The sequence below is a fragment of the Hylaeus volcanicus genome, chromosome 5, assembly GCF_026283585.1.
Source record: "Hylaeus volcanicus isolate JK05 chromosome 5, UHH_iyHylVolc1.0_haploid, whole genome shotgun sequence".
Taxonomy (NCBI): Eukaryota; Metazoa; Arthropoda; class Insecta; order Hymenoptera; family Colletidae; genus Hylaeus; species Hylaeus volcanicus.
Genome location: NC_071980.1, coordinates 7437343 through 7464281, shown reverse-complemented (window position 1 = coordinate 7464281; position 26939 = coordinate 7437343). Strand labels below are relative to the sequence as shown.

The following is a 26939-nucleotide window of genomic DNA, read 5'->3' as shown; positions in this document are numbered from 1 at the left end:
GAGAAATCTCGATGGATATTCCGATTCTATCTCATCTTTCAATGAATCCCTAATTTTTCTCGTCCTTTCCATAATCTGTTAATGAACATCGGAGCGTGTCCACGGCCATCGTCAGTTTGTTCTTTCTTCTTCCAGATTCGTCGCATCCGCAGTCTTCCTGGCCGGGATTGTCAGTGGGGTACGTATGCACAGCTTTGTTGCCGCTTTAACCCGTCGATGGCACGGATTTTTGAAAAATGCCCTCTGGTATCGCGCCATTATTCTCTGTCCGGTTTGTCCCTCGTGAAACGGGTTTCGAATTGCCGAGTATATTTCTATACCGACAATTGCGCGAGTAGTCGACCGTGCCGCAGTTTTCGCGTAAATGGAGCAGTTATCGGGGGTGTTGATTGTGACAAAGTACGGTTCGAGGACGGGTCATGACGTAATCGAAAGGTTTCCTTTTCGATCGCGTTGTTACTTTAATACGTACGCAAATATACAAACATACGTACATATTAACTCCAGTTACGCGAATACAAAGGAATTGCGGAATTGAGGAATTAATTTCCGGACTTAACAGATGAGAAAAATAGTCCGGTGAAAGATCGCCTGAACCGTGACGATATTCATCGTTTAACACCTTTTATCGTCGAACCGCGACGACACGCGAGGATCTAGGTTCATTCATCGATTCACGCGAATGCACGTGCACCGACGCGCAGTACCAGTCGACGAGCTAAAAAGAGTCGAGAGGATCGCGTTTCGATCATTGGCGGCGCGTGCTGCCTTCCCGTTTCCAATTGTGCGGACGCGCAAGAGTCGGCGGAATTGCGAGGGCGACGAAGCTCGAACGAAGGCCGACAGACCTCCTGGCTAGCGTAACCCGCGAGCATGTCGATCGTCCGCGAGATTAGATCATCGGGAACGTCGTTATTTCTGCGTTACGAGACGCGCGTCGCCGGGCGTGGGACTTCCATCGTCTTTGACGATTTAGGAAAGGGGACGTTAGTGTCTGACGAATTCGTGGCTTTCTTCGCGATTAGAATCGGATCGGAACGATAGGAATTCGATGGTTTGTTATAGGGTACGCTCGGGGAAAGAAAAGGGGTAAATTTACCCGATTTTGGGGTAGAATTGGGGGAGATCTATTATTTACAGTCCTTAACCTTTTCGGTGCTCCGAGTTAACTCGTTAACTCATTAACGATAAGCTCGCGCGATTTAACTCGTCTCGAGCACGACGAGAACAAAATAATTTCACGAGTATACTCGCGCAGAGCACCGAAGAGATTAAACCTCTGCACTCGAGGATTCGTTTCTGATTCTTTTCCGTGACTATCGCCACGAATGCTAAGTTTAGATTGACTTCGAAGACGTAGCCTGATTCGTTATCGCAAACTAATTTGAGATTTCAAAGAAATCGAATCTATAGAAACGTTTTTGCTGGTAGATTTGCTGCGTGAAAGCTAGCGATGACTGAGAGTCTCTCAAGTGCAAAGGGCTGGAGCAGATTCGAATAGAATCGATAGGAAACGAGAGTAAGTTAAACGTAGCCTGGGAAGCTTGTCAGTGATAGAGAATTCATTAGTGTAGGCACGTATTCTAATTAGTTAATTGGGAGAATAGCTTGGATTCCTGAGATTTGAGAGTTGGTATGTAGGAGTGGCGTGATGAGAGCAGGCAATTGGACTATCTAGACCTATACACTAGATAGTAGTACGATACTGTTTAAGAAATTAAACAGGAGAGTCGACGCCGACCCGAGCTACATCTGTTTCTATATACAGGGTACAACTTACCGCTTTTTTAGACGCGATGTAGAAGCGACTCTTTTCCCACGAAGTCAGCGCAGAATGGTGCAAAGTCAGCTTCTACTCTGACCAGACAGTTGAAAGCCACGCACAAATCCACACGTTGTAATATCAACTCTTGCCGTATTACGAGGATCCCTTTACCTTCAGTTCTAGTCTGTGAATTTATTTTTCTCGGTACATTACTCGAAAACATAAGCAAACGGCGAAAGGAAACATCAGAACCAGGTGTCGAGATAAAGAATTATTACTTGACGAATCGCTCCGAAAGTTTTCCTTCGATTTTTACGATTAGCCGCGGTAAGAGGTTTCCCCACCGCGATTTTGACGAAAGGTCGGAAAGATCGTCCTCGATAAGCCGCGTGACGATCGCCGACTATTTTTCGGACGTTGCGGTCCGAGGATCGTCGATAACGCGAGGATCGATCGTCGACGCGATAACGGATCGAGTCCCGGCGGATTTGTCGTCGCGAACAACGAAAAGGTGTTAAATCCGAAATAGGGCAGTCGTCTGTTAGCGACCAGTCCGCCTACGGGCGTCGTAACCGCGAGCACTGTAATTTTATTACACCACGTACACGCATACGCGCTCATAGTGCGTATAGTACAGCCACGCGAGTACGCTTAGTCACTAGTGAAAATAGTTCGGAATTGACTTCGACTTGATTGCCACCGTCTGGCGTACTTAATCGTCGTCGTTTGCATTCTGGCTATTCCGCCACCTGTTAACCGGGAATACGATAACACTTATTTAGTTAATTGGAAAATCGCGGTATTGCGTTGTGATTTTTGAAAATTACTAGAGAAACGTATTCACCGAAATTAGTCAATTACGAGCAAGAGCCTTTGTTCTATGGGATACTATCTATTATCAGTAATTCCTGGACTGCGGATTTTTATGCATTTATAGGAAATTTGAATGTCGAAGAAACTATAAAATCCATACAGCATGCAATAATATAAAAAAATATCGAAGGTAAAGTTTATATTATAATATTTGGATAGTAAAATTAAATCCTATGTAGGTTTAATTCTAGCTACGAAAGATTTTATTTTGCATAAAGATTCGCAATCTAGTAATTAAATATTATGGGATAGAGTATTCGCTAAACAGGCTGGATCGTACGTCTTTTTTTTAGCAGACGTAGAAATAATTAGAAGGTTGCATCCTCGCCTTGTTACACCTGCATCGATGCGCTCGCGAGATGCACTCTGTAGTTCTAGAACGAATAGTGCATTTAATCCGCGGATCGATTCTTCTCGTCATCCCACGCGTGAAAGTATTAAGACACACCTGACAGAATATTTGGAAGTGAAACACGTTTGATGTCACGTTTGAGAAAGAGAGAGCGCGAAACTGCAGGTGGTGGGCTCCAGCGTTGCAACACCGAGAAGCTGTCTGATCTCGATAAACGTTTTATTTTCAAATATCTTACGGCGTGTTCCCTTTACAATGCAGTTGATATTCCGACAGGCAGAAAAACGGGAAGCATCGATTCGTCAAAAGTAGCTCCGCTCGTCTTAATTCTGTTTTTTCTTTCACACATTCTAAAATATGGAACTTCCTGGTGCATCGTTGCAGTTACAGAGAAGAGAGACCATGGGAAGTTGGATCTTAAACCATACAACCTTTTCCTGTAGCATTTTTCTCTTCCACGGAGATACGAGCTGTCCCACTTTCTGAAATCACACTGCGTACACGTTGCATTTAGTAACTAGCCCCCTCTTTTCCATACCGATAACTTCGTATCTGTCTGCGTTATGCACGGAGTATTTTTCTCGTTCAATTATCGTTACGATTCTTTCTTTCGTATCTTTCGTACCGCGTTCTGTATTTCACCTTTTCGCAGTTTCACGCGGGTCGACTATTCCAAAATTTATTTTAACTTTCGTCTTCCTTCGCGATTAAGATCCGCGTTGATAATCCAGAGATGAAAACAGGAGCGAATAAAGATATTCGGATCCCTCCGAGTATTTTGTTCGTCCCGCGGTGTGGAGCCTGCGCCCGTATTTTATTCGCACCTTGTATACGCTCGATGACGCGTGAAATGTGAAAAATCGTTTCGCGGGACGGGAGTGACTCGTATCGTAGCGAAAGTATTAAGTCAGAGGAACGGGTTTATAGGGAAGCGGTATTAATGGTACAACGATGATCGCCGACAAGTCGATTGTCGAGCAACGCTGACGAATGCATTCCTCCGTAAATAAATCACGTCGCTTCCGAATCGAAATTGCAAATCGCGAGATGTCATCTTTACACTGACATTAATTTTTATATATAGAAGCTCAGCTTTTAGAGATCAGCTTTCCTTCCTCACGCTTCGACTATTCATTACTTGATCGACGTATGAACCGTTCACTCCACGAATCGATTAATTTCGCTTTTCGAAAAATCTTAAATTCAAGTGCCGAAGCACTTGTATTTATAATATCATTCCTGAATAACAACGATTAACACCGTTGAACGACATTCGTTGGCCATTAAATGATAAATAATTTATTTTAGAGGCCAATGTACATTATTTCGTTGCATTTCTCGACTTTTATTTACGGAGTTCATCGATTCGAGCAACGAACGGGCTCGTATGTGTAAATTCATTGTTTATAGTTATTCCTTCGTACCGGTACATGTACGATTACTTTTCATTGCTAGCCAATGGAAGACACATGAATTTTCTCTGTAAGGACTCCGTGCTTCCCTTTGGCGCTCTTTCAATATTTATATTATCTTGAATACACCGCAAGACAACGGATCGTCATTTCGTTAACTTTCTGAATAACTTCTCGAATAAATAAAACCTCGGAGGGATACCTCAGATTCTTAACTCTACTAATCTCCTAAACGTTCGCGCGTTCGCGAAGCGGCCATCGCGATTCTGTTTCGGGTCACGTGTGCGGTTTCGTGAATACGGGTCGGACGAGATTGTAAAAATCGCCAGGGCAACGAATTAGCGTGGCCTGGAAGTTAACGTCGCTCGTTAAAATCCCGCCGCTCGGACCCGATTGTGACGGCGGACCGTGGAAAAAAGGAGCAGCGATCCGACTGGCGAACGACGCTGAAAAAAAGGACGAAGAAGGACTCGAGGGGGGTCGAGGGAAGTCGAAGAAGATTGGATGAGGGGACCAGGGAATCGACGGAAGGATCGTACGAGATCCGAATTGCCGCTAGGCGGCCGATTACGTAACCGCGAGTCCACGAAGGCGGCAGACCGCGCGAGATAAAAGTGACAATTCTTGAACCATCACGAAAAGATATCCCCCTATCTGAAATAAGAAAATTAGGCTGGCTTCGTTGAACGAAATTGCCGTAGTTTGAACGTCGCGGATCGTAGGCCTAGCTAGCGAGGAAGATGATTGTTGAAGAGGATTGTCCGTAGCTCTTTGAATAGTGGAATGTTGTCTATAGTTTTAGATGCGAGGGGTTTTTGTACGATATTGTTTTAACGTTAATACTGTTTTCATTGGCGACATACAGTCGTAAGTAGACCGCGGATCTTTAGGCAAAATAAAATCTTTGCAAACGTGCTTTCATTTCACTCTGCAAATATTATAATACAAACTTTACTTTCAACACTTTTTTTTATATTATTCCATACCGTGTGCATTACGTAGTTTCTTGCATATTCAAAGTTCCTATAAATGCATAAAATTCGCAGTCTAGTTATAAGTATTCGTCCCTTCCATGTTCATTGAAGAAGTTTGTCTGAATCGAATGACAGACGTCATGATTCCAAATAAAATTTTCACTATAAATATATACATATGATTGTTGAAGAGGATTGTCCGTAGCTCTTTGAATAGTGGAATATTGTCTATAGTTTTAGATGCGAGGGGTTTTTGTACGATATTGTTTTAACGTTAATACTGTTTTCATTGGCGACATACAGTCGTAAGTAGACCGCGGATCTTTAGGCAAAATAAAATCTTTGCAAACGTGCTTTCATTTCACTCTGCAAATATTATAATACAAACATTACTTTCAACACTTTTTTTTTATATTATTCCATACCGTGTGCATTACGTAGTTTCTTGCATATTCAAAGTTCCTATAAATGCATAAAATTCGCAGTCTAGTTATAAGTATTCGTCCCTTCCATGTTCATTGAAGAAGTTTGTCTGAATCGAATGACAGACGTCATGATTCCAAATAAAACTTTCACTATAAATATATACACGTGTAAAGTTTTCTCGTGTACATATTTGTAATGAAATATTAATTTGGATACATGAAAACTATCATTTAATTTAGAGAGTGGGAATATTTATGGGACTGACTGTGTCTACCAGTGGTGTGTTAGGTGTCAGGAAGACTTTGTTGACAGTTAGGGTTTCCACAGGTTTATCATGCTTTTCATTATAGCGTCTATTCAATTTGCTCCCGTTTGAAGTCTACCAGTAACAGTATGTCGAATTCCTTAACCCTTTTAAAAGTGATTTTCCGAACGTACAATTTCAAATTCACTTACATCAGAATACAGCAAATTATTAATTGAAATAATCATACATCGAGTCACGAACGTTCGTAGATGTTTTTCTTCAAAGTATAGTTTTTGGTTTCACAGAAATTTATTATAAAAATAGACTGCATTTAATTCTATAGAAAAATCGAACGCGAAGGTAGTACGTTAATAGTACGTTTTTAACTAGGATAAACAATGGATCGTAGGTTCGAATATATACGACACGCTATAGTAACTCCATAATGTTCACTACTCATTGTTCGGAAATAAGCACGTCAACGATCGCTGCTCGAACGCTGATCCCGTATCCATAGCGGCCTAGAATCTCGATAAGTCGACGGTTGAAAAATGTACGACCCGTTGAATTCTCGTTTTTACTGTTACGATTTTATTTGTTGAGAAGCGTAAGAAGAATTTAATTGTATCGTGCGAGAGTGCGCGAAATTAGACGGTCTTTTCCACTGCAACGCGTAGCAACGTACGCGCGAGGATCTCGTCTCAGCTTCGGTGAATTAAGGAAGCGTAATCCCGTACATATTTTCAGCAGTGATGTCAGTAAATCCGTTTCGCATTTAACTCGTCGTCGAGGTCGCCGCGAATTATCGTATTATCAGCGAGTTTCGAGAATTCACGGTGAAAACTTGCAAAAAAGCTGAGCCGCGTAACGCGCAAATATCGAGCAATAATCGATCGTTACATCACGCGTGCACCCCGGTTATTAATAACAAAAGATAATGACCGAACGGGATTCCGCGGCTCTTGGCATTATTATTAAAACCGAAACGATCCGCTGGCCGTAACATTATTTCCAAGATACGGCCGACGCGATAAATTTATCCCATTCGCGGAGAAAATAAATTGGAAACGGACTATAATCGAAACATTAATCGACGCTCGATTCACGGTGTTGCGGGGGCGTCGGCCAATTAAACGACGACTGAAAAAGTATCGTTCTTCGATTTCGGAAGTCCATCGCAGTGGCCGATCGCGCGCAAAAATGAATTCGCGAAATTCCGTTGATTCGCTGTCGAGAGAATTTTTCGAAATCTTCGAAATTTCTCCAGGAATCTCGAGTATGGAAGATAGAAAAAGTAAAAGAGTCAGCTCTCTTCCGAAACTACTAATTTCTTCTCGGTTCGCTCTTTGTTTCTCGAAGATTTAGATCTCTCGATCTATCGAGAGACGAATTTCCGTAACGCGATCGTCTTCCGTTTCGACGAAAGCCGGTGCTTTCGTTCGGCGTTTTCGGGAAGAAACGGTCGCCTACTCGTATCACGAATCGTGCCCGATGCTTAGGGGAATCAAAGAGAAACGGAGTGCGTCGCATCGTTTCGAAACGATAACGAGGCGGCTATCTCCCCGCGCTTCCTGTCAGTGCGTGCCATCCCGAAACGTAAAAAGGATAAAACGTGAAAACGAGGGCAAGACAATGACTTTCTGCGAACGCGATGACGCATCGGTTGAATCGAGCCAATCTGTATATTGTGGTCGCCGGACGTGAAATAAGGGCTAGACCAGAGACGGAGGTAGCAATTGGTCTGTGAATTTAAAGAGATTCTATGAATATAGAGAGGATCCGACTCGTTCGGTTATGGGATCGCGTGTGCCACGTGATCTTTGCACGACGGGACTCGATGCATGATTTCTGAATCGTGGTCGAAAAGCCGTAATCGAGACGAATGGCAAAACGGATCGCACTAGTCGATTAGTTTATGACTCGTGGAGTATTTCTTAGAATCGTAAGAAGCGAGCTATTAAAAATGATTTCTGTACACTGAAACGGTTCTTTCTAATCGTGATGTACATAGTAACTTTTTAAATTAAAGATAGGACGTGTTCTACCATAGAAGAAGCATTGCTGATAACTTATCGACAGTTGACGCTACCTTGGAAGCATTACTGAGTAAGAAGATCCATTTGAAAACGCTTTTAATCTCTGTATCCATGCATTTGATACATGTGCTTAGGTATGCTCTTTTGTTACAACGTATGTGACAAACGTGGCTTTCGTTTCGAGTACAAAGTGGCGTTCGGTAAAACATTCTTTCTTTGTCTGTTCTTCTCGTGCGATATTTATAATAGTACTTACATAGTAATATAAATACGTCAACAATCTGTCTTCTGTTCGTGTTATTTTCTTTTAAGCAAAATTGGGTATTAACACTTTACCTATCGGGCTATTTAGAAACAGTCTTTAATTCAAAGAAGAATTTTCTACAACACTATCGTGCAAATCTAGACTGACAATAATTCCTCTATACCGTTTCCAAAAACTGAACATTGTAAGTAAACAACCATCAACGTAACAAATAAATTCGAAAAGCTAAATACTGGAATTACAAAAACCTATAAATAGGCTCCCGGTAAATAAAGTGCTGAATGAATTTCCACACATTTAAATTAATTTACCGCCTGCGTATGTAGCGTTCGATTATCTTCGTACAAATATATTTAATGACATTTCCAAACGATTTGTATCACTTCATATCGAACTCGACGTTTCTTGTTCGTGATCGATACACACAGCCGGTAAAACAGAGCGTAGATCTCCCGCGTGCGCCGCGCATCGATGATCTAGATCTCGGTCGATACATTGCGCTCGCGCTTCCACACCGGTTACCGATCAAGTAGATCGCGATGATCTTGTACAATCGTAATTTAATGTTTTATTTTTACGATACATTATAATGCGATATTTCGTTTTTTTTTTCGTTTCAGCAATATAATCACACACAATGGACGAATCCGCAGCCAGTTGTACCACTCGGCGGACGAGGTGATATCGGTAAACCTAGCGGTGCCGATGACGACTACAACATTTCGCCACGATTCAGGGATTATCTTAGGAGAAACGAAGGTAAATCTTTCCGAAAAATCTTTCTCTAACGCTCGGCGAGTTTACTTTGGTATCCCTCGAACGCGATCTATACTTTAACGCGAGTTTCGTTTAATTTTCAGGTCTTACGGAGGATCAAGCTAGAGCTAACATAGCTCAGTATGGCTACGACAACGACGACGGCTACGGCGACGAGGATGGCGACGTATACGGCCGCCAACCTGGAGGACAACAGGACCGTTATGGTAATTAATATTGTATCAAACAGCCATTGCAATATGTACGGATTAATTCAGCTTAGTAGAAAATAGATACATAAAATATTCAAGGTCCGTGTTTAACAGTCTCGCAAATATTCGTATTCCACGCTACGTTTTAACGAAGGCTCCGAGAATAATTCTCCCTTCGTTTGACTCGTAAAAACGAAGACTTGGAAAATTCCTCGAATAAATATTTGGAAATCAACTGTGTAAAATGGCACCGAAGCGTTGAACGAACGTATTTATTCGTTATCCAGGTGGGTCGCTATAAAATGGTGTCAAGGGAATATCGTCAAGGGAAGACGGAGGTATTCCCGTTTCTTAACAGTAATTCTTCCGAGATTCACCGATTGAACTTCGGGCTGCTAATTAACGCGATCTTTTGCCATCGCTGTGTTGTGTAATAGTTTCCTATTAATCGATAACACCACCAGTTATGCGCGCGCGCGCAAGTTTATGGTATTCCATAAAATGTAACGGGCCGATGGAAAACTGATATTTGACGAGCTAGAATACTTCACGTTTCGAGTCATTTCGGAGACGTTGTTTCGCGTTGAGAAAAATGTAATAAATCGTGGAAGTAAACCGAAACAGCAGGTATTGCTTTATTGGCACAAATAATTGATCTCTAGGGCGACAGAGATGTCGCGGCTTTAAGATGAGTCCAAATATGTTTTGTTACGAGTAAACTGGAAAAACCAAAGACTCTTGACGATGATTGATTGAAACGAAAAAGTTTTATGGTAATCGATTCATCCATTACAGAATAATTATAGAGGAATTATTGGCAGTGCAAAGATACATAAGAAGAATAAAGTTGTTGAAATATGAACCTCCCAATTCCGATATCGTATGGTTCTGAATGAAAAGTCTAGCTCTATCCTTGTCTAAAAAGGTGTCGGATTACTAATTGCGGTCGGCTTAAGTTGTAAAGTTCGATTTCTGACCGGTTTTACGACCTCACAAGATCTCTACCAGCAAGTATACTTAAAGATAATCGTACCTGTGGCCATAGTTAGGAGTTAATTAGACACGTATCCCATGCACGACTGACTTTTCCCTGTAAATTCTAAAAGCTCATGAAGTGTCACAGAAAATAAATCTGTACAAGACTCTCGAATTCCTAAGAGTCCCCACATGTGGGCGACAAGGATTTTCATTGAAAATTAATTTGGATAAGATTGGTCAATTCTAAAGAGGTAGCAAAAATAAGAACTATAAGAACCACATATGTTAGATCACGTTCTTTCTAATTGTATAGAAACAACATTTAAGCTCGTAGGAATTTTCACGACTGTTAGTCTAGCAGTGAACGCATTAACACGTTGATCGCCGCGTCGCCCATATATGGGTGACAGTGCCTTTCACTGAAAAAGTACGAAAATTAATTCTGAAAGTTAAGTGTCACAGAAAGTGAATTTAAATGAAATGCTTGAACTTTGATGAAGTTACACAACTAAATGCCACAATAAATGTTTCATTACGCAGTTTCCAATAGTCTGTGAACAAAGTTTAATCACAGTAGAAATTTTTAAGAGTATTAGTCTGGCAGTGAACGCGTTAAAGAGCCTCTATTCGAACTAACCATACGAAGAGAACCATACGAAAATTTGGGAAATCCTGTTATATGTTAACTCGCGTCACGAAGGGTTGCGTAGAACCTTAGAAACCTCGATCGTATCGATCATAGTTGATTCCCTGAATGGCACGACTAAATAATCTCTCTGCACTAAGGAGGCGAAGGTCGAGGGTTCTACAATCAGGGCCAAGAGCAAGGCTCCTTGGATCCTTATCATCAAGGAGGCGAAGGCAGAGGGTCCTACAGCCGTGGACAAGAACAAGGTTCGGTGGATCCGTACAATCAAGGAGGCGAAGGCAGAGGGTCCTACAGTCGCGAACAAGATCAAGGCTCTCTGGATCCTTACAACCAAGGAGGAAGCGATCCCTACGGTAGACCTCGAGGTTACGGGGACGCTTACCACAGAGGATCAAGCCAGGACTCGAATCCTTACGACGATCGCTACGGAGAAAATCGTGGATCCGGTGATCCCTACAATCGCAGTGATCCCTACAACCGCAGCGATCTCTATAACCGTAGTGATCCCTACAACCGCGGATCGACCGGTTATTCGGGTCACTCCCAAGGCCAAGGAGGATACGGTGCCGCCGGAGACTCGGAGAATTATCCGAGCAGCTACTCGGCTGTACCGATTCCAGGACAACAGAAGAATTGCACCGGTTCCAATTGCTGCGTGCCGAAGTGTTTCGCGGAGAAAGGATCTAGGGTGAGCGTCGGTCCACGTACACTTTTCAAACGTCGACTTTTCATGTATCGGGCCATTCTAAACCAAACCAGATACTCCTTGCAATTTTTCTGTATAATTAGCCTCTGAAAACATTCGTGTAAATTGTTTTCGACCACTAATGTCCACCAAGGAAAAAGTTTCATGGTTTTCTATTTGCATATAAAATCTGGTTCTAAATTTTGTAAAAAATAATTTATTTATAATAATAGCCTATCGAAGCTGAAACTTTAGGAGAAATTTAGAAAACTTTATTTTAAAATATAAAAAAAAAAAATACGTACATCTTATTTTTCGGTCCTTTGAAACATATCAAAAAATCAAAACAATCGGAGGCCAGACATCTAAAAAGCTTTCCTTGTCAGTGACACAGTTAATTCGTGCACTTGCATTATTTGCAATATATCGCTCGTCCTGTAAAATATTTCATTTCAATTTGTTACGTTGGTAAAATATAAATAAAGTTTTATTGGAGTTTATTCGGATCGTTTTAATTTCACGTCGAAATTAATATAAAGTCGTTTCCGTGTAAAATTGTCGGTGAATAATGACGTTAATTAAAACGAAATGTACGGGCGCAGGGTCCCCCAGGTGTGATGGGGATACAGGGCCCAAAAGGTCAAAGAGGATTTCCCGGATCGGAAGGTCTTCTGGGCCCGAAAGGTGACAAAGGTGAACCCGGTCCTCAAGGTCCACGTGGACCAAAAGGCGACAGAGTAAGTATAACAGCCACCGATATATCGTCTTTCGAAATCATTCTAATCGTACTTTTATCTTACAGGGGAAAATGGGTATGCCCGGCTTCCCTGGTATAAACGGTGTTCCCGGAGTTCAAGGTGAAGCAGGTTCTCCAGGACTTCCTGGTCGAGATGGATGCAACGGGACAGACGTACGTACGCAAATGATGTGTCTTCTCGGAAAAAAATGTAGATGAATAAATAATTCAACAAGGAAATTATATTTTCTTTTCTATGCTAACTTGTAGGAATGTTGCAATAAATCAGGTAGGTGATTGGAGGCTGATAGAAATTGTTGGATTAGAGTAAATACCATTGGATGCAGTAGTAACCAATCGATGATTATTTTTATCGTATATCGGAGACCTTTAACCATTTTGAAGATAGCTATTAACAATTAGCCAGTTGGCAAATATATAATAAACGGTCGAGACTATATCGTCGTAGATTGTACACTTTGTACAATGTTATAGAGTACCTATCGTTCACAAAAATTCTAAAATTATTCAAGTGCAACTGAGAGTAATCAATGAACATATAGTCTTAACAACGTATTAAATTGAAGTTTGTCGGTCGTCCAGGGTGAGCCTGGTCTCCGCGGTGTCCCCGGAGGACCAGGTCCCCGTGGTTTCCCAGGTGCGCCTGGGCCCAAAGGAGACAAAGGACAATCGGCATTCGCTGGATCGTACCCTGTCGGTCAAAAAGGCGAGCCAGGCATCGACGGCGTGAGAGGACCTCCAGGACCACCGGGAGCTCAAGGGCAACGTGGATTGCCTGGACCGAAGGGTGATCGTGGACCCTATGTAAGTAACGTCGCACGAACGCTCGTCTACGATAAATGTTTAATTTTCGCGTCGTACAAGGAGCGGATTTTAATCGAAGAAAATACGCAATTACCCTTCAGGGCCCTCGTGGAGCGCAAGGCTCGAAGGGAGAAAAGGGTAACATGGGTCTTGGATTCGAGGGTTTGAAAGGTGACAAAGGTCAGAAGGGAGAACTTGGATTGCCGGGCACGCCCGCGCCAGAGATACCCTTCGAAGGGACGGTTCAAGTGACGGGAGCACCTGGCGAGCCCGGAGAAAAAGGAGACAAGGTATGTCGTCGACCTTAATAATGAAAATAGTACACCAAGACCTTATAATAAAAATAAAAATAATGCTCGAAGATTTCCTTGGGAATAACGACTAATCAATTGTTCGCGTGCAGGGTGAACGTGGGTACGTCGGATCGAAAGGTGAACCTGGCCCGCAAGGAGATCACGGTATGTCTGGAGGTTTGGGGGCGAAAGGAGAAAAAGGATTGCCTGGATCTCCGGGAATTCGCGTGAGTGTTTTCCTTGTGTTTGTCGATTTATTGAAATTTTTAAGGGGTAACACCACTCTAGAACTTAGTAATTCTATAGTCAACAGTATATATATTATAAAATTTGTTGGTTTCTTATTCCAATCGTTATACGCAACAAGAAAACCGTCCTCTCGTGAAGGCGTTTTAAAAAAAAAGTCAATTTTGGAGACTCGCCTTGTCGCTGCCATTTTCTACTAAAATTATAATCCAATAATTTTTGTTTATACTTCGATATGTGTTAAATGAACCCTGCTAAAAGAAATCCTATGCGATACTCTCGAAATTAATTATCGAAGTTAGGCCTTTTTCTCAACCTCTAGAGTGGCCCTTAGTAACATCGTACCTCTTAAGTAACATCGATCGACACGATCCTTTATCGTATTTAGGGTAGGGACGGTTTCTCTGGGCCTCCTGGACCACCCGGACGTAAAGGTGACAGAGGTCACGATGGGCTGGATGGACTTCCTGGACGACCTGGAAAGAAGGGAGAGCCAGGACGAGATGGACCCATGGGCGTTTCAGGATTGCGAGGACCTCCTGGACCACCAGGAGTGCGTATCACTTACGAATTATCAATAGGTTTTTACGGAGCCCGGTCATTTCGATCCATTCCAAATTTCGGAAAGTCTTACGGGAACCGTTTATAGGAAGCATTTATTTGATAATATTAAACCGATACAGCAGTGGAATTTTTCATATGTCGAATACATAATGGAATTTTCGAATAATAGAACAATTACTTTCTTTCACATCAAATATCATTTATTCGAGTAGAAATGAACGAAAATGAGTTTCTTTCAACATCTAAGGATCCTGTTACTTTTTAGCTGATTAGTCGTGAATTTTTAATTGTAAGCAGCTGCGTAGAATTACGTTTCGTTTACCTTTTTCGAACGACTCGAATGCTTCGGCATGAGAAGGCACGTTGTGCGGATAATAGAACATACGGATAATAGAACGTCCGTATATCAGGGCTTTCGGATAACAGGGGTACGGATGCAGGAGTCTCTGCTGCAATTTAATTTATTCAAACTCCTTCGCTAGATTGTATGTCCTTCGTTGTTGTCTAAGGCTTCTAATTAATTTCGATAATTCTACATCGTTTATAAAACGATTTCTTCGGTAATAGAACCTTCAAATGTGGAATCTCCGCAAACCTAGCGTTAAAGTAAAGAAAAGTATTCGCGATCCTTGAACACGATCGTATTTTCAGGGCGGTAAAGGCACACCTGGGCCACCAGGACCAAAGGGACCGCAAGGGTTCCCTGGTCCCATTGGACCACGAGGTTCCGACGGATATCCAGGTGATCCGGGACCCAGAGGACCTATGGGTCCGGCGGGAGGTCCTGGCTCTCAAGGTATCCCTGGCCCTGAAGGTTTACCAGGAGAGAAAGGATCGAAAGGAGAGCCTGGGATCACTGGATTCCCAGGGACCACAGGGCCACGTGGTTACGATGGCCCTCCCGGTCCCTCAGGTCCGCGAGGTCTCCCCGGCGACAAAGGATTATCGATCGTTGTGAGTACACTCCTGACACGCTATCGAGAACGACGAATAATCGGTAGAATATAAACACTGTGAGACGATGATCGACATAGGGCCCTAAAGGAATGGACGGATCGCCTGGTCAAGACGGAGAGAAGGGCCAGAAAGGAGAACGCGGTTACTCCGGCCCGCGAGGATTCCCAGGCGATTCCTTGGACGGGATTCCAGGATTGCCGGGAGCGTCTGGCTTGCCAGGAGAACCGGGAACTCCCGGGAGAGACGGTCTTCCGGGAGTTCCAGGGCAGCCTGGCGAGAAAGGAGAGATAGGAGGACGTTGCCAGGACTGTTTGCCAGGATTGCGCGGGCTGAAGGGTGATCGCGGTTTGGATGGTATTCCTGGAATAACAGGACCGAGAGGACCGCCGGGAGAGCGAGGATATCCTGGCGAACCTGGTTCCGATGGACTACCTGGATCTATTGGACCCCCAGGCCCACCGGTATGTATAGTCGCTGGTAGGGATCTTGTGAGGTCGTAAACTGAAACAGTAGTAATAATTTAATTAATTCTTCATTTATTTGGACCTTTTCGATCCTGAATATACCCTAAAATTTTACGTTCAAATAATGTTAACAAAGCAACTCTCGCTAATATGATTAATAATAATAATAATAATAATATAAAAAGAATAAAATTTATATGAAAATAATTTATTAACGAATATATATATTTACCTATTATATAATATATAATTAAATACTAAATTTAATGCACTTTATCTGCCAAAATAATTATATAAACATTAAAATTTTAAAAAATATTTAGTCCTTTCGTACAAAAACATTTGCATACTCCTTGTTAATAGGGCAAGGATGGTATTCCGGGTACGCCAGGTCCTCAAGGACAACCTGGTGCGCCAGCACTGATTACAGAGAACATGCTCAAAACGCAAAAGGGCGACAAAGGTATACGAGGTGAACCTGGAAGGCCTGGACCGCCAGGCCCGCAAGGTCCTCCCGGCGAAAAGGGCCTCATGGGAGTCCAAGGTCTCCCTGGAATGAAGGGCACTGCTGTAAGTAACAACGCGACACCTTTTAATACCATCCATTAAAGACACGTTTCTCAATCGGATGGAAAAATATTTCATGCGATGCTAAATGCATAAGAATTGTATACAAAAGTTTGTAAACGATCATTTGATCGTGGAAGGTTTAGCGTTACTCCTAGTGGGAATGGTTGGTCCTATGTTGTAATTTAAAGAATTTAAAGCAGCTTGAAAAATAAACGTATACGTATATGTCGGAAGCTACTATATCTCCTTATATATATCCAAGTTACTATATCTCTACACCTTCGGTTATTTTAAAAATAAGTCAAAAATATTACACGGTGTTAATTTCACCTTCGCTAAGTTATTTACAATTACCTCACCTTCACGATTGATATTTCCAGGGAGATCGCGGTTTCCCCGGGCAAGATGGCAACCCTGGAAGGCCAGGTACGCCTGGACGAAAGGGAGAGAGTGGTAGGAGCGTGAAAGGAGAGCAAGGAGAACCTGGACTACCAGGTCAACGGGGTCAGAAGGGCGAATCTGGCTTCGACGGCGCCAAAGGCGAACCTGGTAATTAAATATCGAAATCGGCACGCTGTCTCGATAGACAACATCTCGATAGATACGCATTAAACATATCGTTGCTCTTGTTTCGAATAGGCTTGTGTCCCCCGTTAAACATTACCGAGGGCTTCAAAGGTGACAGAGGACCTTCGGGCGAAAGAGGAGCGCCTGGACCACCGGGCAGGGATGGATTTAAGGGTGAAAAGGGCTTGCAAGGATTTGCGGTAAGCATACAGAATCCAGTCTGTCGTCCCTACCTTCTGTTTTAATATTTTGTTCTCGGTTCCACAGTCGGTCCCATAAATATTCGTACCTTCTATGTATACTAAAGAAATCTACATGGACGAACTTTACACTTGTATGTATCTATAATGAATTATTTATTTGAAAATATCAAACCTATCATTTAATTTAGACAGATTTCTTGAATAGACGTAGAAGGTACGAATGTTTATGATACTGACTGGTCGGCGATGCTGCCAGCTCTAATAAGCGAATGTAGAGATACGTCGAAACGCTTTAGTAAATTGTCGACACTTTTCTCCTCGAGTCTGATTTTCCTCTCGAATCGCGTGCTTCGAACCTAATTATTGCACGACAAATACTTAATCCGTTTCGATCGAATCAGGGTCCGCCTGGTCCTTCAGGACCAATCGGCGCTCCAGGTCCAGTCGGGCCTCGAGGATTGCCTGGTCCCCGTGGCGACAAGGGTAACATGGGACCCATGGGTTTCCCTGGAGAGCCCGGTCGCGATGGACCCAGAGGATTTCCCGGTGCGCCATCCCCGAAGGGAGAGAAGGGAGAGCCTGGAATATCGGTGAAGGGTAGTCGCGGTTTGCCTGGACCTCAAGGTCCAAAAGGCGAGAGAGGACTTCCAGGACCACCAGGAAAGGACGGACCGGTCGGTTTCCCGGGTCTGCAAGGATTCATGGGAGAAAAGGGTGACTCTGGAGAGCCGGGAATAAGCGGGCTCCCTGGTGGGCCTGGTGAGAAAGGAGACACTGGCTTGATGGGACCTCCGGGTCCTCCTGGCGTAGCAGGAATTCATGGCATGGATGGAATTAAAGGTATCGTTAATTTTACGTATGCGATGAAAGACGAACGTAATTACGTACTGGTTGCACTGATAACGAATGCAAATTTTAATGAATGCAAAATTTAAGAATATCATCTATCTCATTATTTTCAAACCCTGTCAATGAATTCACAAATATTATTACTCTATTTCGATAAGTATAGATTAACTTAAAGTACCAAATGCATTGTACATAATTTATTCATTCGTCACAAAGTAGCTCTTTACTTGGGTTCCCTTTCAATTTCAAAGCAGTCGGTGAAGAACTTTCCAAGATTTCAGATTTTTAACGAACGAACGTTTACGTTTGCGTTCGTATAAATTTCTGGAAGTATGCAAAAGTATGGTTTCTTGTTTGAGACGAGAATAAAAACGCAAAATTGTGGCAATAGGTGAACCAGGATTGCCGGGTGAGCCTGGTAGGCCAGGCCTTCCAGGGTTCCCAGGCCAGAAGGGTTCGTCCGGCGAGATAGGAATCGACGGGCCGAAGGGCTATCCTGGAAGACGAGGCCCGCCCGGTCCACCAGGTACACCTGCCATGGATTGTTCGCCTGGTTTGAAGGGAGAACGAGGCGAGAAAGGTTCTCCAGGTTTCCCTGGATTGGTTGGAATGGAAGGTAAACCAGGACGCCCTGGTGCATCTGGACCGAAAGGAGACGAAGGTCTCCCTGGACCACCTGGATCGCCAGGCCTTCCTGGATTCGACGGACCTAAAGGCGATCGAGGCCCTCCAGGATCGCCTGTAAGTGCCTCTGCATCTCAATTAATCTCACGAGCCGAAAGCTTTTCGATATACAGTAAAGACCGGATAAGTGCAAGACAGGATTTACTGGATAAATGCAACGTGACTATCCCCACCACCTAGGGGCTTCCATCTTGAGCGAGCGAGCAGTATAATATGATCCTAACCGATTGAAACGATTCTGCCGACTGTAGAACCTCTTTCTCTTTCACTCTCTGTCCTTTTTACATTCCATGCTGGACGCGAGCCAAATGTAAGCACAGAATAGAAAGCTCGACTGGATAACTGCAATGTTCGGGTCCCGATTTTCTTCCACTTATCCAGCCTTTACTGTATACACATTTTCATTTGTTCCCCAGTCTGTCGCGAGTGTTCTTCGTTTATATAAATACTCTCGAAAATTCGTTTAACACGTCGATCGCCACGTCACCTATATATGGCTGACAGTTATTTTCACCGAAGAAGTAAAGAAATTAGTTTCGAGAATTAAGTGCCGAAGAAAATATTCTTGGATTTCAGTGAAATTACAAAACTAGATACCGGAATAAATGTTCGATTATGTAGCTTCCGATAGTCTGTAAATAAAATTTAGTCACAGTAGAAATTTTCGAGAGTGTTAGTCGGTACACCATAAATATTTATTAGCGAGTTTAACGAATTACGCCGACGAAAGAGTAAAGACAGAGGGTCGATTTAGGAAATTATAATTCATCAGGATGTTCACCAGGGTTTTTTCGTAACTTCATTAGGGGCGCAAGGGAGACGCAGGTCGGGTATCGGAGAAAGGACAGAAAGGTGAGCCAGGAATACCGGGCGTCCGTGGTCCTCCTGGTCCTCGGGGCAGAGATGGCTTCGATGGTCTGAAAGGAGAACCCGGATTGCCCGGTATCGGCCGGGACGGACAACCTGGAGCTAAGGGCGAACCTGGTCAGCCAGGTAGGGACGGTTTGCCAGGATTCCAAGGGCAAAAGGGTGACGCGGGAGTGCGAGGGTTCAGCGGACTCAAAGGAGACATAGTAAGTTCGTTCGGAGTGATTACGGATTCGCGAGAATTCGATTTCTACGACGATCCGATTTCTAACTTCCGTTGATTGCGATAGGGACCGCCAGGCGCGCCAGGTGAACCAGGTACACCTGGAATCGACGGCTTACCTGGCGAACCCGGTGAAATTGGGCCAGGAGGGCCTCGCGGTTTCCCTGGTTTGGATGGCGAAAAGGGATCTCCAGGATATCCTGGAATCAACGGTGTCAAAGGAGACCGTGGTCTTCCAGGTAAGAATGAAAAAAGTGACGAGGATGGACGAGCGCGACACGGCGGAAAACAATTATTTAGTCAAAGAGTTTATCAAACAGGACATGATTCCGTTTCGGGACACCCTGTATAATAGTCAGCCCCATAAATATTCGTATCATCTATATCTATTCAAGAAATTTGTCTAAATTGGATGTCAAGTTCAATGTTTCCAAATAAATTTTTATTACAAATATGTTCATATGTAAACCCTGTTCACGTACACATCTACAATGGATCGTTTATTTGAAAACATCAAATCTGTCATTTAATTTAGGTAAATAATTTCGATAGACATAGAGAATACGAACACTTGTGGGACTGACTGTACACGTGTCTTAGAAAAGGAACGAACTTATGGAAATATTCGTCGCTGTTCACAGGCGCCGTTGGACTGCCTGGTATCGTTGGAGCATCCGGAGAGAAAGGTGACCGTGGACCACCCGGGCCAACGATTCAGGTGAAAGGCGACAAAGGTGAACCAGGAATCCCTGGACAACGTGGCTATCCTGGAGAGAAGGGAGACCGAGGTTTGAAAGGTCTTGTTGGATACACCGGTGAGAAAGGCGACAGAGGCTTACCGGGCTCACCTGGAAATCCAGGACAACATGGACTTCCTGGTCCGAAAGGTACGACCTCGACCTTTGGATAACCAAATAGTTTGTTTACGTGAGATTTTGGTTACTTAGATCCGTGGGTAGTTAAGTTCGGGTTTCTTTGACTTGTTATTTCTTATCTTATTATTATTATTATTATTATTATTATTATTATTATTATTGGTATACCGAAATAAGAGCACTTTAACACGTTGGTCACAAACGGGTGACAGGACTTCCATTAAGGAACTTGAAACAATTCATTTCAAAGGTGAGACAACAATGAAAATAAATCTGGAGAGGATTCGTGAATTTGGCAACGTTAAAAAATTAAATACTACGACAGACGTTAAATTATGTAATCTTTGATACCCTCGAGACAACGTTTTAAAAGAATAATTATAGGGACAGGATTAAAGCGTGAGAAGCTTAGTGTTCTTGTACCTATTTTTAATAATAAAAATTAAATTAAAAAAATTGAATTTATCAGGCGAACAAGGACCACCCGGATTAGAAGGTATCCCCGGATTAACAGTGAAGGGTGAAAAGGGTTTGCCAGGCTTGTCCGGAAAACACGGCCGCGAAGGAATCCCAGGACGGCCAGGAGAGAAGGGAGAGCAAGGATTGCCAGGTTTGCCAGGTCACAAAGGAGACCAGGGTCCTTACGGACCCGTTGGTCCGCAGGGCGAGAAGGGCGACTTGGGTCCTGTGGGCAGTCCTGGAATGCCTGGTCGTGACGGATCTCCTGGTCTCGAAGGAATGCCAGGGCTACCCGGCGAAAGGGGCGAGAAGGGAGACACGGGACCACCAGGATTGCCAGGATATCCGGGCCAAAAGGGAGATGCAGGATTCCCAGGTAAATCAGTGCTTTCTCTGTGCTTTTGCATTGTATTTTGATGAAAATATCGCAGGATTTAGTTGTGGAAAAGGTGATTGTAGCCGTAGCGCAATTGTTTATTTAAAGATCGTAGGACACGCGATACTTCTCTAGACTCGGCGAGTCGACGGAATTAAATTTCAGAGGAACCAGAAAGTAACGTCGTTTCTATTACGTTAAATTCAGCTAAATAAGTGTATAACACGTTTTCATTTCTAATCAACTGTGTAATCGTCCTCGTTGTCAACGTGAGCTGATAAATGATAAACAAGTATCGACATTCTAATACGAGAGTCACTTCCATTTATAATCACTTCCATTTATAGTCATCGCTTTCCCCAGATCGAAAATGGTGCCAAGTGTACGATGGATATTATAAACAGTATCGTTATTTGACAGAATTACTCAGGTGTCAATTTACGGAACGTGTACGAACATTTTGCAAAAAGAACATTCTGTTCGATTCGCAGGTGCGAGCGGCCTGGACGGAGCGCCAGGAGAAAAAGGCGAGAGGGGTTGGGACGGGGTGAACGGTCCTCCTGGAGGACCCGGGGAGAAGGGCGACAGAGGATACCCCGGCGCAGTAGGATTAATGGGTTCCGTTGGCTACATTGGTCCGAAAGGTGAAAAGGGAGACGATTGCATCGAGCCACCGATGGGACCTAAAGGAGATCGTGGATATCCAGGTAATTTCACTAATGCCAGATGCCAAGGAAATTGAATTCAAGAAAAGTAGCGCAAAACTTGGCGAACGTTTAATCGTTCTCCCTCCGAGATTAACCTTATCCTTTTGGATAAATATATTTATCCAAGAATATATTTGAATATATTGCTTGAATATATTTTGCTATTTATTTGTTTTTAACATGGCAGGACGCGACATAAAACAGCATCAAAGATAACGTTTCAAACGTTAAAATGAAAGAATGTTAATACACAGTGAGTCCCAAAAATATTCGCACCCTCCATTTCTATTGAAATTGATATTAATAATTTATTATTATCAATAACTAATTTAAACGAAATCATAGGTTTGACGTTCCCAAGTGTATGTTTGTATAAACATATTCATGTTCATATAAATATGTATAAGCTTATTCGTATACATATTTATAACGAAAAATTCATTAAGTAATATCGAAACTATTATTTTATTTAGTCAAGCTTCTTCGATAGAGACAGAGGGTACGAATATTCACGAGATTGTATAATGTGCGCGATTTGACAAATTCTAAGATTTATCCACCAGACATAGATAAGGTTCGTGCGTTTAATAAAAATAAAAGAATGTTGAGATATAAAGATTTATCTATGGTTGGGCAACACGCAAAATAAAGTATAGCACACGTCAAGTCAACATTATTACGTAGAAATGAAAAGTACCTAAACGATATAGTAACAAATATTTAGAACGTAGACTAAAGACACCCTTGTCAGAATCGTTTGACCCAAAGGCCAATTGAACCCAATTTGTATCGATATATCGATTCGTTTCGCAGGACCTCCCGGACCAGCAGGACAACCAGGAGAGAAAGGACCCCCAGGACCGCAAGGATTCCCAGGATTGGACGGACTGAAGGGTTCGCAAGGTCCTCCAGGACCTCTCGGGCCAGTGGGTTTGCCAGGATTGTCAGGACCCGACGGCGCCCCTGGATTACCAGGTCTTCAAGGACCCGTGGGCGTTCCGGGTCCTGCGGGAGAACCAGGAAGACCGTGCGACGTTGCACCCGATTATCTCACCGGTATTTTGTTGGTCAAGCACAGTCAGGGCCAAACGGTGCCCGTTTGCGATGCGGGCCACATCAAGCTCTGGGAAGGATACAGCATGCTGTACACGGACGGCGACGAAAGGGCGCACTCACAAGATTTGGGCAAGTATTACTTAACCCTTCGCGGTCATCTGGGGTCAAAATGACCCCAAGCGCAACTTTAAACCAGAAGTACTATAAGTTATTAATTTTACGAAAATATATTAAAAATTGCCAGAGTTATGATTTTTTTTTACGCATTGTCTCCTTGCTGATTTTTCTTCGCCATTTTGAAGATTCGATAACAATTTGTTGCCATGATAGTCTCATTCCGAAAGGTTCAAACTAATATCCTGAATTTTTATGAGTCTTTCGGAACGATACTGACAACGCGGTAATCGTTTAAACATGGCTGGGGTCATTGGGACCCCCTATGTCCGGCGCGTTACTTTCGATCCGTTTCGAAGACGAAATCGAAATCGAAATATTCTTGACATAGGCAACTATTTAATTAAGCTCTTAGGAATTGCTCGTAGGAATTGTTTGGAGGTTCTACAGCTTCTTTAAATATACACTCGTATAGAATGCATACAGTCACCCTATAAATATTCGCACCCCCTTATGTTTATCGAAGGAATTTGTCTAAGTTAACAGGTTCGATGTTTACAAATAAATCTCTCCATGTACATATTTATAATGAAACGTTTATTTGAAAACGTCAAACGTATCATTTAATTTAGACAAACTTTTTTAATAGACGATACTATCCACTTTCAGTCTCGTAAGAAAAATTCACCCGAGGCCCAGCAACTAACGTTTATATTCGAAGTTTGTAGAATTAACGGTTGACCAGTAGATCTGGAAACATACGCGCGTCATGGTTGTTTTTCTATTCCCTCCGTGGTAATTCGACTTGTCTAATAAATTATCGCTGAAACAGGTTCCGCAGGCTCGTGCGTACGAAAGTTCTCGACGATGCCCTTCCTCTTCTGCGACGTCAACAACGTATGCCACTACGCCAGCCGCAACGATCGTTCTTACTGGCTCTCGACCAATAGTCCGATACCCATGATGCCTGTCGAAGAGACGGCGATAGAAGAATACATCTCCAGGTATGTAGGATGTTTCCGTGGAGGAGAGACAAGAATACATCGCCTTGGACGAGGCATATTTCGGGTAGATCTCGAGGTGCGCATGTCTCGAAGCATCTTCTGGAAAACCCTTTACGTCTCAAACTAACGGAAGACGGACACGCGATGGTTGCGTAATGAACGGCTCGTTTGCATATCTTACGCTGCGCGTGATCTTGGATAACGAGGTGGGGAACGATTTACGGATTTGATACTTGAATCGAACACACACGTGTACCTATACGTGTACTTAGGAACTTTATGTCGGCAGCTTCCCAATTTTGTCACAAAGTCCCCCCTTCGCCATTTAAAAAGAGAATTATTACCATTAGGCGCGTGTCATTATCGGAAATGAATACTGAATTTGTTGATTAACTTCAGCTTTGTTCACTGTATTCGCAGAAATTCGCACAACATTTTTCGCAGTATTTCCCGGTTTTCTCCGGGGTCTATCTATCTTCGTTTATAGTTGCAGGAGGATTGTCGTTTACAAAGCACGTCAAGTTCACTTGACGAACAACGTATTCGAAATCTCCAAACACTGTATTTTTCCTCGTCAAAGGGTTTAATGTTTCTTCTCCTCGTATTATCAATTTTGTCTCGGACAAGAAATTTTACAACTAAACAGCACATACTTTGTTACAAATGTTTATCAATGTTAACAACGGTTGTCAAATGTTAGAATTTTTTTTATAATTTCTAAATTATATAAATTGAAGAAATTGAAGAAATAAATGTACGCGTTCTTCCCACTGAATTGTTTCTCCTTCACAGGTGCGTGGTGTGCGAAGTTCCAGCGAACGTGATAGCTGTACACAGCCAATCGTTGAGCATTCCAGAATGTCCGCAAGACTGGACCGGTCTTTGGATCGGATACAGTTTTATCATGGTATGGATATCGATTTACAAAATTGTTCCCTTCGATTGCTCGTTGCGCTATGTTTGTTTCTATTTGACGATTGAAACGCAACTAACTTATTTCCCCGAAGAAACTCGAAAGACTTCCACCGGAAGTAGACAGTAACATACAGGTCGCGAGGTTGAAACAGAGTTTATTGGACACTTTCGTTAACCTACTATAAGGCAAATGATATTAAAACAACAACGTGTCTAGAATTAGGAATAATTTCAATATTACGATTATTTCTAAGTAATCTTGAAGCCTCTTCCGTGCTTCTTAATTTAACTGGGGAAAGATCGAATCGTTTGAAGTTTCAACGCCCCGGTTCGTGATACTCCAACGATCGAAATGGGTTTAAGAATGAACCGTTCTATCGTTTTAATAAATCCGAGCGTTACCGTTGCAGCACACGGGCGCTGGATCGCAGGGCGGCGGGCAGTCGCTGTCGAGTCCTGGCTCCTGCCTGGAGGACTTCCGAGCGACGCCGTTCATCGAGTGCAACGGCGCCAAAGGACACTGCCACTATTACGCGAACGAGTTCAGCTTTTGGATGGCCACCATCGAGGAGTGGCAACAGTTCCAAAGGCCCGAGAAGCAGACCTTGAAGGCAGGAAACCTCAGGTCCCGAATTAGTCGCTGCCAAGTGTGTATAAAGAACACGTAGACCCGCGGGCAAGCGCGTCTGTTCTTTGCTCTCTTCCTTCAGCACATGTTTGTTATTTTCTCTCTTTCTGTATTCTCCTGTATATTTTTTTTTTTTACCCGACAAAGATTATTGCTACCGATGACTAGAGTGTACGAACAAAAAAAAGTCAAGAGAAGGGATGTATCGAAGTCTCGCGATGGAACGGAAGATCGTTCACCGGCGATGTCAAAATAAAGAGAACGGCGAGGACTTCCTCCATCGATTCTTTTACGCTACCCCCGCCCCCGCCCCCGAGATGGGCGATGTTTTCATTCGAATAAATCGAGTCAATTAGAAACAGAAAAGCCGACGATGCTTGTTCGATCGAAGACGACCGAACGATTTGTTTATTATGCGGTGGAAAAGTTTCAATTAGATCGTACATCTTGTATTCCTCGAAATTATTCTTCGGTTGAGAATTACGCTCGTCGTTCCGGGGGTATTCCCACTTTTCCGTTGCATACATCTTGCCCTCGTTATTTTTTACCTCGACCCACTCACGCTCTATTGCCACCTCTTCGTGTCTCCCTATCCGCTCTCCTTTCCGCCCTCTTCGCGACTACTCTTACACATCTCGCTGAACTTCTCTTGTTTTTACTGCCCGTCTTCGAATTTCTCGCGAGCCTCTCTCTCCCCCCCCTACCCCCCCCCCCCACCACGCCCAACGTACGCCGTAAGGTTATTATTATAATTTTTTTTTTCTATAATTATTCAAAAGTGCCCAGCGTACTATTCTCTAGCATGTAAAGTAATATATATATATATTATATATATATTTATATCTCGTTAATGTCGTATGAAAATTAAGTTTATCGTACTATCATCGGACACTGCCCATATCCAATATGGCACATTTTACATGTTGTATATTAATATAAACGAACTCTAGCCTGGTAAACGTGTGAAGCCAAATATTTAAGTGTATAGGTATTTTGCTACGTAGCTAATAAAATTCTATTTTCAAACTTCTACTCGTTTTATTCTTTCGTCGATCCTCTCAACCAGCGTCGGTTTTAGCGAGAGTTGGCGCCCCGGACGAAATTACCGTGGCGTCCATTCGGGTGTT

At 43.0% G+C, this 26939-nt stretch overlaps 1 protein-coding gene across 1 annotated transcript in view; it reads left to right on the top strand.

Annotated features, from left to right (window-relative positions):
- The window catches only part of LOC128877506 (collagen alpha-1(IV) chain), a 28020-nt gene extending 1178 nt beyond the window's left edge, over positions 1 to 26842 (top strand). The window contains exons 2-27 of the mRNA XM_054124848.1: positions 136 to 178; positions 8971 to 9109; positions 9211 to 9333; positions 11083 to 11633; positions 12233 to 12367; positions 12433 to 12540; positions 12970 to 13191; positions 13293 to 13481; positions 13595 to 13711; positions 14119 to 14283; positions 14946 to 15248; positions 15329 to 15712; positions 16079 to 16285; positions 16666 to 16834; positions 16925 to 17052; positions 17457 to 17895; positions 18296 to 18645; positions 19395 to 19661; positions 19746 to 19917; positions 20320 to 20565; positions 21023 to 21388; positions 21880 to 22095; positions 22909 to 23280; positions 24098 to 24269; positions 25062 to 25176; positions 25595 to 26842. Coding sequence (XP_053980823.1) covers positions 136 to 178; positions 8971 to 9109; positions 9211 to 9333; positions 11083 to 11633; positions 12233 to 12367; positions 12433 to 12540; positions 12970 to 13191; positions 13293 to 13481; positions 13595 to 13711; positions 14119 to 14283; positions 14946 to 15248; positions 15329 to 15712; positions 16079 to 16285; positions 16666 to 16834; positions 16925 to 17052; positions 17457 to 17895; positions 18296 to 18645; positions 19395 to 19661; positions 19746 to 19917; positions 20320 to 20565; positions 21023 to 21388; positions 21880 to 22095; positions 22909 to 23280; positions 24098 to 24269; positions 25062 to 25176; positions 25595 to 25852 — 5956 coding nt within the window. The 3' untranslated portion in view covers positions 25853 to 26842. The remainder of the gene's footprint in view (positions 1 to 135; positions 179 to 8970; positions 9110 to 9210; positions 9334 to 11082; positions 11634 to 12232; positions 12368 to 12432; positions 12541 to 12969; positions 13192 to 13292; positions 13482 to 13594; positions 13712 to 14118; positions 14284 to 14945; positions 15249 to 15328; positions 15713 to 16078; positions 16286 to 16665; positions 16835 to 16924; positions 17053 to 17456; positions 17896 to 18295; positions 18646 to 19394; positions 19662 to 19745; positions 19918 to 20319; positions 20566 to 21022; positions 21389 to 21879; positions 22096 to 22908; positions 23281 to 24097; positions 24270 to 25061; positions 25177 to 25594) is intronic.
- Positions 26843 to 26939: the final 97 nt, after the last annotated feature.